This window comes from Dermacentor silvarum, chromosome 3 (assembly GCF_013339745.2).
Source record: "Dermacentor silvarum isolate Dsil-2018 chromosome 3, BIME_Dsil_1.4, whole genome shotgun sequence".
In the NCBI taxonomy this organism is placed as follows: Eukaryota; Metazoa; Arthropoda; class Arachnida; order Ixodida; family Ixodidae; genus Dermacentor; species Dermacentor silvarum.
In genome coordinates this window covers 226,860,852-226,873,710 of record NC_051156.1, presented here as the reverse complement: position 1 = coordinate 226,873,710, position 12,859 = coordinate 226,860,852, and the positions used below count along the sequence as shown (strand labels likewise).

Below are 12,859 nucleotides of genomic sequence, written 5' to 3'. Positions count from 1 at the left end.
GGAAATTTCGTTGTAGCAGCATTCATTGTAGGGGGTTTCGACTGTATATCAAATTACCTGTATAGTTGCCGACAGATTTTTCAGACTCCAAAAATTCGGACTTGATGGATATTCCAGACTTCATAAATGCACCATCAGGGTTCCCACAGAGCTAATGCATTTTCATGACCGATCTTTAAAATAAATTTACGCCCCAAAGTTGGATTTTCCAGACTAAATTGCTTGTTCTGAGCCACAGTTCGTGATCTTGGAGGCCGCCATGTTGGATTTTCCGCTGGCTTGGCTTCCAGTGGCCCGTTCTATAGCCTCCAAGAATGGGAGGCGCACGCTCAACAGAGCGTGCTGTTGAGCGTGCGCATCATTTTCTTGTCTTGGAGGCCATTCCCGCTCTTCTTTAGCTGACAAAACACTCCAGGGCACGGCACATTCTCTTCTTTCTTTCTTTTTTCGGTCAACACTATCGTCATAATCGCATAATGTGAGATTATTTAAATGTTTCGGCTGCTATTTTGAACGTGGTGTGTCCACAGAGCAGGTGTCTCTCAGAGACGTCGCATTTTTGCTTTTTGCCTTTGTGTGTGTTTGTGCGGCTTTGCTTTTGAGTGATCGGCACCACCACCTGTGCCTTCCCGAGAGCCAAGTGGTGTGAAGTAATGTGGCTTGTTACTTCAATCTCCATGGCGATCTCCCCCAACAGAGATCGCCAATGCGGTGACGCTTGCCAACTGCATACGGAGACGATGTCACCCTTGCACAAATGCAAGCAAATCTGATCGTTTCGAAGCGTAGTATGAGGTAGGGCATTATTAAAGATTTTTTATGCCACTCTAAGCACAATAAATTTGATTTTTTTGGGTGAATGAGTTTTTCAGACTGTTAGGTTTTTCATACTATATTTCAGTCACCGCGAGGACCGGAAAATCAGTCAGCGACTGTATATCGAACTCTTTTTTTGATCCCCTTCAGATTCGATATATCCTGGTTCGACTGTAAGTGGGCTTGACTGTATTTCTTTCTAATTAAAATGTTTGAATGTTTGTCCCCTCTGCTTTTTTATGTGCAACCCGGTTATAACAATGGGATATTTTAGGCACTTGAATATTGTTATAGGTGGGTTCGACTGCAATCCCTTGGAGTATCCTTTGTCCTACAATGAACACAAGATACACTGATCATACTAGTTAAGTTGCGATTAAGAAGATAAAGTGAAGCTGGGCACGTCATAAAACATGTAGCACAAATTAGTGATTGTTTATACATGGCTCCGATAAGATAAAAAAATTATCACTACAGGCAGGGTACAATTGATGTAGGAAGAGTAAATTAATTTCCAGGAAAGGCCCTTGTCCTGTGATGAGATATCAGCTCGAACTACCGTATTTACTTGAAAATAGGTCGAACATGAACGTAGGTTGACCCCTTTATTTTGAATTAGAATATATGTCGACCCATACCTTTTTAGACAAACATATAACATATAAATTTGAACATGAGACACCTTTACCATAAGCTTGGCTGCTATATCTTGTTAATCGATGCCACAAGTGTCATCCTCATTGGAACTGCCAGAGAAGGCGTTCGCGTTGGATGCTTCCCAGGCATCCTCGACCATCGAGTACATTTGTTATGCAGGACTTCTTAAAGCCAATCTGGATAATCTCCAGACTGGCTTTATGGTGGACATTATGAAGGAACTCCGTTGCTTGGCGCTTTGCTTTGCTCGCGAATATAGATCGAGATTCTCTAGTCACGGGTTAGGGCGATAGCTTGATTTTGGTAACAGTTTCGAAAAAAAAAAAGAGTACACCTATATTCGAATAAATACTGAATGTGTGCGATATTGTCAGGAAGTAGGAATGACAGAAACATCACAGTAGTTTTTTTGCGGTGCTCCAGGAGGATGCTAGAAAGATTGTGACATTACAGAGCATACACAGTAAAAGCTTGGTAATTTAAAATTCCACAGGGATGCTACGAAAATTCTAATTATACATAGTTCGAACTATTGAAAGTTGGAGAAAAAATCGCTCGGTTCGATGTAGTCCGACGTAGTGTGAGCATGTGCACGCGCCCGCACACAATACATCACGTTGTCGAGAGCAACAATGTCTATAGTTCGATGCACTGGCGCAGCCAATGCAACCGGACGCGGCCAACGCAGTGACACCAGAGAAGCTGCGCGGCCCACACAGTGAAACCAGCTGTGCTCAATGTGCTCGCGCGCACTAGCACTCTCCCCATCCATGATGGCGCGGATTTTGAATTATCGGTGGCAGAGCCGATTTCAGTGTGAATTAATGGGATGCGTTACATAGTGCTTTCAATACATTGTTGGATGGACAGCGGTGGCTACTTCGGATTATCCAAAATTTCGAATTAACGAGTCGTGAATTAAGGAGCTTTTACTGTACAACAATGGAACGGATGTGACATTGAAAAATGCACAGCCCTGTTGGTTCCAAACTAAGCTGTATGCAGAATGCTACATTAAGCTCTTTTGCTGCTTTCAATCCAACTACAGAACAATGTCTACGAACAAATGAAACACACGCACCTGTGCCTGCTCTCCAACTGCTGCCAGGACACATATGACAACCCCAGGGTTTGGATCTGGAGCCTTGAGCTTTGGGATGAGCACCTGCACAATGTCACTGAATGTTAAATATGCCCTGCAGAACATTACGAAGGCTGCTGGACCTACAAGAGGAAGCGTATGCTTTTTCCTGTGGCTTCTGAAATTAATGGCTTTTATTCGTATTTCATGGAACCGAAAAAAACTGTTCGATTAACAGAATGTTGAATTAGTGAGGATTTCAACAGAACAATAAACAAATGCTTACTACATTAACATGTCTTTTTTTTTTTACTGAATGAATCAGCAAACCTTGCTTCCATTTTGCACAAAAGCAGTGTGAAAGCAGCAATTCTCGTCATCTCGTAACTGATTAGTGCTCGGAGCAGCGAAGACCTTGTGACTACCTTCACAGTGCAGCCGCGGCACACTTCTTCATCCGAGACATGCTTTTTACTACCCTGCGCACATCCTGATTATTTTTTCACCAGTGAGCTGGTCGGCAACAGCATCACAATGTAGCTGGAGAGTTTGATGCCAGCATGCAGGACACTATAGCATCTCTATTCATCTTCCACAGCTTCCACCGTGTTTGACATTGCAAGTGCATTGCACTGAGTCAAAACTAAACTACTGTTATCCACAACTGGCGCGGACAAAACCATGGTTGCTATCATTGCGATCATGGATAGCGACCACGAAGTTAAGAAAGCATGCGGTCAACACAGTGTTATGTGTGGCAGTAAGCACAATAAGGACTCTAAAGGCACAAACAGGCACTAAGCGTTCGTTCGTGTAGTTCTCGTACGGTTTCCGCTGATAACTGTGATGATACGGCCTCCGGTGCTTTGTTTCAATGGACGTATTTCCAGTTCAGCTATGTGCATGCACGTACCCTCGCCCCAGCTGCCTTCCAAGTTGAGCCACCATTATCGCAGGGCAGGTGTGTGACAGTGTTGCCAGGTTTGGCTATATATAGCCAAATTGGGCTACAGAAAAAAAAAAAAAATTGGTGTTGACTTGGACAAGTTGGCTATGTGGCTGTATTTGGGCTACTGAAAATCTGCAACTTGGCTTTGTTTGGGCTATAAGTGGCATCCTAATCAACGCTCCAGAGGGTAACTGATCGAGTAGAAAGAAATCTTGAAGGCTATGTTTAAGCTGGCTGAGTCGGCAGACGCGCCTATGAATGTGTGCGTGCACGAAACGCCCTCCACCCCCCTCCCCCAACATTCTCTGCGCCGTTGTCTGAGCCAGTGGCTTCGATCTTTGATGTACTTAAACCTACATCGCGCTTCACCGTGAGACACCTGATCCTTGGGCGTCGGGATGACCCTGGGAGTAGAGGGTTTTCCACAGTACACTGTACTAACATCACTATGCTCAAAGAGCAGTAAAATAGGGTCGGGCGATCGTGGTGCCGACATGAAAGAAGCACGTGTAGATGACACGCTCCAGTGTGTTCACGGCCATGGCTTCTTGGTGAACTATCGCGCTGGGTACAGCTTTTGACCTGCTTCACGTTTCTCACACTAAGCTTTACTGCCATTTTCCTTTTCCTGCGAGGTGAGCTTTTGTTAGCGCTTACGTTAGAGCAGTAGCGCACCCAGGATCTCTTCCAGGGGGGGGTTGACAGTTTGCCATTACCATCTAAACAGCACTAATTTCAATTTGTTCACGGGAAATTGTCAAAAAATGCGCGTTTTGCGAGTGTGCAGACGATTGCGCATCTGACATCTTTGCACAAGGAAAGAAAAGGGGTTAAACAAAAGGGGGGGGGGGGTTAAGTCGGCCTCGGGGGGGGGGGGGGGGGTTACAACCCTTGAAACCCCCCTGTCGGTGCGCCACTGCATTAGAGGTTTATTTCCATAGGTTAGATTTAAGATTGAATCCTCCTCGGAGAGGAGAATCGTACCATGAGGAACTGGGCTAAGTACCGTAAAGACCCGCGTATAATACGAGGTTTTTTTCTAAATTGTACCACGTAAAATTTCTGCCTCGTATTATATGTGGATCCCAAAGTTTTCAGCGTAAGATTTGCAGTTTCGGGTTTGTTTTTGCTCACTGCTACCATCATCAAGACTCGTAGCGGAGTATGCGTCATCTTGCGGTGGTGTCGGTAGGCTGCTGCTGCTTTCAACGGGCGCCATTTTGACCGCGCTAAGAATCGGCCCGTTCGCTAGTTTATGTGGTGCGTTTACTTACATATAGTTTGCCCGTAACATGACAGATGCAGATACTTATTGCGCTAATATTGAAACATGTTTGCCATGATTCCATCAGTGCACCACGTTACTTGAACATCACCCAGTGTGTTAGCTTAGCAGGTGAGGTATCTATATCAACATGGTTAGCTTTTTGACAGTAACCGTTTTTCACAGGTTTACCACTGTTATCAATTTGTCGTTTACCTTTGCCCTTCGTGAGCCATCGCGGCTTTTGCCATTTCGACTGAGTTACGTTCGGGACGTGCTTGTCGCCGCAAACAACTGCGTGCTTCTTACACTGGAGTGCTGTTTGCGCAGCATCCATTTAAAGCTTCGGTTACACCGATTGAGACAGCGAGTGGCATCTGTTGTCTCTCACTTCTTAATGCATGTTCTTGGGGTGCTAAAACCTAAGATGGCAGCCAGGTTGATGTAAATGGAAACTATATAGAGTGTGTCTCAGGTAACCCGGACCAAGCTAATTAACGAGAAAACAAGATAGGACGATGAGACAAATAATGCGAGATATCATGGTTTTGGCTCATAAAAAAGAAGCCGTGGGCGCGTCACCGTCGCGGACCGCTGGACAGCTGAAGTTTTTCTATGCCGTAGGCAGATGTCACGTGAGAACTCAATGATGCTGAACATTATTTTGCGTTCACGTGAGCTAAAAAGCAGAGTTCGTAGATATTATTACTGCATATAACTAAAAATAATAACTTAGTACGATGTCATAAAATACAAACACTATAACTTCGCACTCTGCAGCGATTCGCTGGAACTTGAGAGCTTCCGGGGCCAACCAAAAAAAGAGTGTTCTGTGTGCAAGCATGATGTCTACCGTCAGACGGCAAGGACATTTGGTTACAACGGGTTGTGCAAAAAAGGATTGCCATAGCTGAATGTGAAAATTTATATACAAATAAAACTGCAAATAAAAATGGCTATATTTGGCTACGAAATCTTTTGCTCTCTTTTTGTGTTTGGCTACATTTGGGCTACCCTTTCTCTAACTTTGGGCTACGCCGCCTCGTCCGACCTGGCAACACTGGTGTGCAAAGCGAGTGCATGATCCCATGCATGATTCGCGGCCATTTTCTGACCTGGAAGGACTGAACAATAATTTTGAAGTTGTTCTGGGTGACAATATTGGTTAAGGAAACACTTCAGCAGTTCCTGGGAAAGGCTGCAAGCAGTTTCGTTGACGAAAATGATTCCGTGAACTAACACTCAAGTGATAGGCTCAGCATCTGCAACGAGTCTCATGCAGGACACTTGCTGTACTGTCGATTGCACAAACCGGCATGGAATGTTGAACGTATTGTACTGGTGTGGTGTGCACAGTCAATTTACAAAAAATAAGTCATGTTACCAGTGAGCCATCACACGATTCTTGCTGAGTGAGGCAAAGCCTGCGTTACCAGCGCTATGAACATTCGAATCACACTTGCCACCCTACGACTGATCCAGCAGTCTCGGCAATGTTTTAATCTACCGCTATGTATATCTCACGGTTCTTACCATTGGCTGAAGAAAGCATTACCGCATGCAGGCAGAAATAGCTGTAGGGGTATATGTGAGGCCAAAAAAAAAAAAAAGAGGAATGCATCATACGAGACCAAAGCGACACACTCGCAATTGTTTTCTTTCTGCAGGCAAATGAGGCTTCCCGCACCTGACAAACGTGTTGTGTCCACTTACCTTCTGCCTACCCCCCCCCCCCCCTTCCTGTACAATGCCATAAGCTACATATCTCGAGATAAAAAGAACACTTGTCCTGCAGTACACGCACATTACAGGTGCAGAACTTTTAGATGTTTGTTCATCATGATCAGCTGCTTGCAATGCCCACACTTCAGGGCAAGCACGTGCATGCATATGTTGACTGCCTCATTCAAGCCGAGCCATTCGAAATGACGGGCGAATTTATCCTGAAGAAAAATCTGCCATGACGCACTTGACCCTTCACATGTTGGAGCAATGTACTGGCCAAGCTGTTCAAGAATAAAGGCTGGTGCATCTCTCAAGTCTTGCTTCCAAACGGCCCGTAAGTTACATTCGGCATGTTGGCTTCGCATCGGTAAATGGAAAAGGTGTTATTGCTACACGTGAGCAACGTGCATGCTAGAGCAGGACAATGAAAAAAGAAACCAGGGAGGATTGTTGCGAGAGACTGCTTGATCAAATGCTATTACTGCATAGAGGCGAGAAGCAGCGGGAGCGTGCGCATCATGCCCGTCAAATTTAGTTGAAGTGGCGGGCGCTGGAAGGGGCGCTTACAGGAAAAAGGTTCATTTGAGGCTAGTGCGGCCTTTTCTCTTTCGCGTAGCACATTTGCTGCACTCCGAGGATTGTCTGAATTAACTGGTGTGGAGCCAAATACACCCAAATTAAGGGGAGTTTGATGCCATTAAATAATGCATATGCCTGCCGGGACCAGAGGACAAGTCCGAATTAACTGGCTTTCCTAATTAACGAGGGTAGAATTAACAATGTTTTATTGCATATACTTTTGCACATGATTGCAGCCATCATAATGCAGAATCACTAGAACTAAAGCACAGGTGCAAAACAGAAGGATAAATACACAGTAAGTATGGCTAGACTAGTGGTGAGGGTGTTTAGGAGTGGCCTTAAACAGCTGAGGAACATGAGGCACACAGAATTTAAGAGGCACAGAACAGTGACCTGCCGCTGGACCAAGCATCTTCCACAGCAGCAGACTTGTAGCTTCTAGCATAGCATGACAGACAAAAGAGAAAGCCTTGGATGCAATAGTGAAGTGCAACTATTTGCTCTATAATAATTCTATCTATGCAAGACACACTTGTTTGAGAGGACATTTAAGAGACAGTGCTTTTTTATAGACAAGAAATCCTTAAGTGTCAATGAAAGGTATTGTGGAGACCTTTTAAATACGTATTTGGTGAGCAACAAGTGGTAACTTACAGCCAGAATAGGCTCCATGTATGGTCGTATAAGCCCTGGTGCATTGGACAGAAGGTGACCAAGCATTTTGGCAGCCTGCTCCTTGTTTCGGACCACCCCCGAGTGCTCCAACTCTGTCAGATTCTTGACAAATTGAAAACAGAGCACAGATATGACGCGGTCATGAAAATGGACTAAAACGGGCCAAAATATCTGTAATGACATAATGAACTTATGCTGCATTGAAAATGTAATGGCACGCTTTCATCACAGAACATGAATACTTCATGAATATGCATAAATACAGAGGCTTAAAGGAATAGGAACGAACTCAGCCCCTAGGCCACTTTGTATTGCAAAGAAGCCGACTTCTTGATAGCATGTGGCATGTGCCGACAGACAGTAACAGTGCAACTTGGTGCAACAATGGGTAATGATGGGGACAGTTTAAAGGTCTCTAAATGCAGGAAGAATTCTGATTTGGGTCAGCCATTGCATCAGAAGGTCAAGCCAAAGTACTTAAACGTTTAAGTACAATGGCTTGACCCACTACAGTGAAGGACTTACACACAGCCTGCCCAGGCAATGCGCATTTGGCCTGTAGCTGCAGCCCTTTGTGGCTCTCCCATTAGAATGTAGGTCGCAGCAACAGATTGCCCCATCATGCTACACTATAAGGTGGCCCCATTCTACACCCAAATGGCTGCAATATGCATTACTGGTTTGTGTTTTCAGGTTATCTTGATTTATTTCACTATATGCTACACAAAGGTAAGTCTGGCCACATGCAGTTTTATTATAGACATCCTAGCCACCCACACATGTGCCTCGCCACGGTCGATCGTTGCTCGTTGTTCCTGCATGAGCAATCTTTCCCGTTGAGCCCTGCGACAGCCGCACATGCTCATGCCTAGCCCTACCTCACATCCCCCCCCCCCCCCAGATGAGTGCAGGAGGAATTGCACATAACAAGGGCACAACCTGACCCCCATCAGTCACTCATTTCCATCACTTATTGGGTCACTGAGTTCCTTCAGTCTCTAGGAATAGCCCCCTACAAGGCAGAGCCACTTTCGTTGTCAAACCTGTGCCAGCAAAGCTCAATGCATGTGCACCACAAAGCATAAGATCAGCCACATTGAAGGCAGAAGCTCTGCACATCCTGTTACAGTGCTTCTCACGAGTGGCCCTTGCACATTCTGGATGACTGTGAGCCACAGTCATGGCATACTAAATGTGTAGGCTCAATTCAGCAGCAAATGTATAAGATGCTGAAGGCACCTCCGCTTCACGAGTCTATGGGCAGAAGTCACAAGCCGTGCACAGCTCTTGCCTGTAGCAAAAAAATGCAGGTGTGAAGCCAGTTATGGCACTTTCCAATGTGTGCAATGCCACTTCAGTCGGCCTCTTGTCCCAGTTCTGTTTGCTAAAGCAGTAGTCCACAAGACACTGTGTGACTACAGTATTATGCAACTGGCTGGTCGATTACTGTATCTCAGCCTTTACTTCCCCAATGCTTGAGGACTTGCTTACATAGTCTGTTCATGAATGGTTTGCCATTCTCGCTAGAAATTAGACATGGGACATCATGCATACGAAACATTTAAGCAATTTCTTAGCCAACTGCATCGAAATTTGGTGCTCCAAAGAAAAACAGGTCTAATAACTTTCCTGAAGGTATCCAGCATGACAAAAATATAAGTTTTACTTAGGAGTTGCAGGCAATGGCCCAATAAGATCTGCACTGAGTTAGTGCATGGCATGAGTAAGCCACGAGCTGTCCATTAGCCCTTTTTTTTTTTCTCAAGAAGGCGTGAATGCTTGACACTGCTGGCAGCACTACACATAGCAACAATATTTGTTCACAGGCCTGGCGAAGCAAGTGAAATGGCTCTCGACATGTCTCAGAGTCCTGCAGAAACTAGCATGGCCAATAAGGGGATGACTATGCTTCATATATAATGCAGGTCTTTGAGATGCATAAGAACTTGAGAAGCCAACCAATGCCTTGTTCCCATCAGACTAAGACACCTGTTTCTGATATGTTGCTGTATTTGGCTAAGTCCAGAATTTCCTTAACATGCTTTGGATCTATGGGCCAGTTTCATAGTTTCCCGAAACTACCAGCTGAAGCAGTGGATCCTTGCATTGTCCACTGGCTAGCTGTGTTAAGTTGCTGAGAAGGGATGTGCCAATAACATCCACATGCATTGCAGTTTCTAAGCATATTGTTTGCCGCAGCTCGAGCATTTCAATTGGAAACCAACCTTCTGCCAGGCAAAGCATCAGCAGGTATGTTGATTATGCTATTGAATCCTTGCAGTGACAAAACTCACAATCACACTTGGCATGATGCTTGCTCTGTGTTGGTCATGCCAGTGATGCATAATCAGTGTATTTGAAATGAGCTCAACTCAAACGTGGCAGAAACTTGTCCACAGCCCACACTATTGCTAAACATTTCCTCGCGTGCTTATACCCCACATACCTCATTAAAATGGTAAAATAATTTTTTTTTTTATTTCTGAGTAATCAAAGTCTCCCCTGACGTTTAGTTCATTGATTCATTATATTAATGGCAAATACGATAACCTAAATCATTATGTTTTGTGACATCCTTCAAGCACTTAAATCAAGTTAAATGTCACAACTATGGGTCATGGATGCCACCAAGTAGCTTTATCAAACCACACATGCATAGCATGCCATTTATTGGCAATGCTGTCATGAGAGTGATTCACAGTTCTATCACATTATCTGCACTTTCCATTAAAATTTTGGTTCTATGGTATGAATGATCCACCGTGTTATGCTCAAAAGGTATACCTATGACATGTCCGCCCAATAAGTGCCACTAACATTGCATCTAACATTGCAAAACTTGTGAAAGTGCGTACAGCCCACACATGAGGGTTGGAAATGCATGTGAAACCACTGCAACATTGATGACATCCAAAGAAACTTAGCTCGTAAAGACCACTCGGAGCACTGGCTGTATCAACACAACACAAAGGCAATGCACACCTGTATGAGCACTTTCCTGAGTGGAGGCATGATGTACGCTGGGTTCAGGCTGCTCAGCCGGCCAATGATGCACAAGGCAAGCTCCCGAATCTCAAACACTTCATCATTTAAAGAGATGAACAAGGCACTTAGGTTCTCTGCTTGCGCCAGGTGGCCATCAAACTTCTCATCCAGGGATGCAAGCACACAGTAACGCACGTCCGAGTCTGAATTTGAAGGGGGCAAAAGGAAAGCAAGGAAACAAAGTTGACAACACTTAAATAAGTTTAACAAAGCCTCAGCACATTTAAACAAATTAATAAATGATGACATGCAATAACACTAAAAAAAAAAAAAAAACAGGAGACAAGGTAGGATAAAAATGTTCACATGCTGTAACTTTTTTTTTTCATGATTCATCTTAGACCACCTACACCTCACATGCCACGGGAAAAGCTGGAGTGCACTGATTAATATCTTACATTTGTTTAACAGATTTCATTTAATAGTCATGGGATGTGCTACATGACATTTAGGCCTTAAGTCAATAAAACAGTGTCCTCAATAAAATAAGGCTTCTCCAAGTTTAATTATGCAATTTAAAAGGCATTTGTATATTGTACTGCGACAGATAGGTCATCCTTCGTTCATCCTCCCTTTCCCCTTCGTGAAGAGTGCAATAACATTTTTATAATTAATTCATTCTTACTGTGCAGTCTCAATGCATGCCAGAAAATGTCCCAGCAAAAAGTAGAAGCATACGTGACAGGTTAGAAGCCACAGCGTAATATACGTCTTCAAGCAATATTGCCATTTAACAAACAAGCCTCACAAGATTAAAAAACAATCATTGCATGCTGCACAATGAGGCATGATCAGGTGAAATGCTTACATAAATTGCAACGTTCATGAATGGCAAGTGAAACAAAGTTATTCTAGTTGGAACTGCAAACACACAGAACCATAAAAATCATAGGCACAAGATTACCAGTGTCGGTCACACCGGCCAGTAATAGTTTGCCAAGCACTCTCTGAACATCATCCATGAGGGAGGGGCTGTATTTCCCAGTTGATTTCATGTTCTGTAACCAAACAGATTAAAATTCTGCACAGTGAACACTAGTGCAGCAGGGGACTTATCGATTATTAATACAGGCCGGTAACCAGACACTATAAGCTAGCAGCTAAAAACACCAACTGCAGCAAAGCACTACACACATTTTAATTGGAGCTCCTGCTCTCTTTTACTACATCCACTAGTGCTCCTAAGCGTTAAAAACTATCCCAGTTAGCAATCTTTGAAGGAGGGTTAAAAACAAAACGAAAAAGTGATGGCACTATATAATGTTGGCAGATATAGCTGGAAGCATTCATCATATGATAAGTTCTTGGACAAAGCAAGGAACTTCTCTCTCTTCAATGTCATTTGTCAGACTCTGTTCAGGCAAGACCAGAATGTCATGTGTGCATTCCAATAAAAATTATTAGGATGGGTGGGTGCCTATTTGGAGTTTCGAATGCAAATCAAATACTACATACTAAATATTGATACTATTAGTTAATGTCCATTTTTCAGTTAATGCGATCCCGACCAAAGAACCCGGCCAGTGCCCATACATTACCAATGGGCCCAAACTTCGTCATTTCAATTTCAAAATTGGCCTTCACTGAATAATTAGAACTTGACTGGTCATTTTGCCGCAAGACAGCATGTTATGCGGTGAAGCATATCAAAAATGGAACGGAGCCACTGCCACAGGACATAGTAGTATGTGTTTTTTAATTATACAAGTGCGCACACACCGTCTCTGGTTACAGTACGAGCCTATAGATGAATAAGCATACCAGCAACCATTTTGAGCTGTTTCTGACAATGCTGTGGCAATTTGAGCCCTCATTTCACTCACCATGCGTGTCTTGTATATTGTGACTGGTGAGACCAATATGAGACCATTAACAGGGCCCAGCACGCATTCCTTAATTTCACATGCCATGCACCGAGAAGCGTAGAAAAACTATCTGTGTTTACGGAATGCTCGCAAAAAGGAAGGCAGTAAGAAGAAAAAAAATTCTGAAGTCGAGGGGACGTTTAAAACCAACAAGTTATAACACCAACAGTGTAACCAACAAGTCTGTAACCTCCCTGCTG

The 12,859-nt window shown here is 43.9% G+C and overlaps 2 protein-coding genes across 2 annotated transcripts in view; one reads left to right on the top strand and one right to left on the bottom strand.

Moving 5' to 3' along the window:
• LOC119446831 (septin-1) overlaps positions 1-12,859 on the top strand; it is a 610,438-nt gene that overhangs the window by 392,302 nt on the left and 205,277 nt on the right. The gene's annotated exons all lie outside the window — the stretch shown is intronic.
• LOC119446821 (serine/threonine-protein kinase mTOR) overlaps positions 1-12,859 on the bottom strand; it is a 246,829-nt gene that overhangs the window by 197,199 nt on the left and 36,771 nt on the right. The window contains exons 10-13 of the mRNA XM_049664437.1: positions 11,699-11,792; positions 10,732-10,937; positions 7,729-7,851; positions 2,555-2,638 (exon numbers count right to left, since the gene is read on the bottom strand). Of these exons, the coding sequence (XP_049520394.1) occupies positions 2,555-2,638; positions 7,729-7,851; positions 10,732-10,937; positions 11,699-11,792 (507 nt within the window). The remainder of the gene's footprint in view (positions 1-2,554; positions 2,639-7,728; positions 7,852-10,731; positions 10,938-11,698; positions 11,793-12,859) is intronic.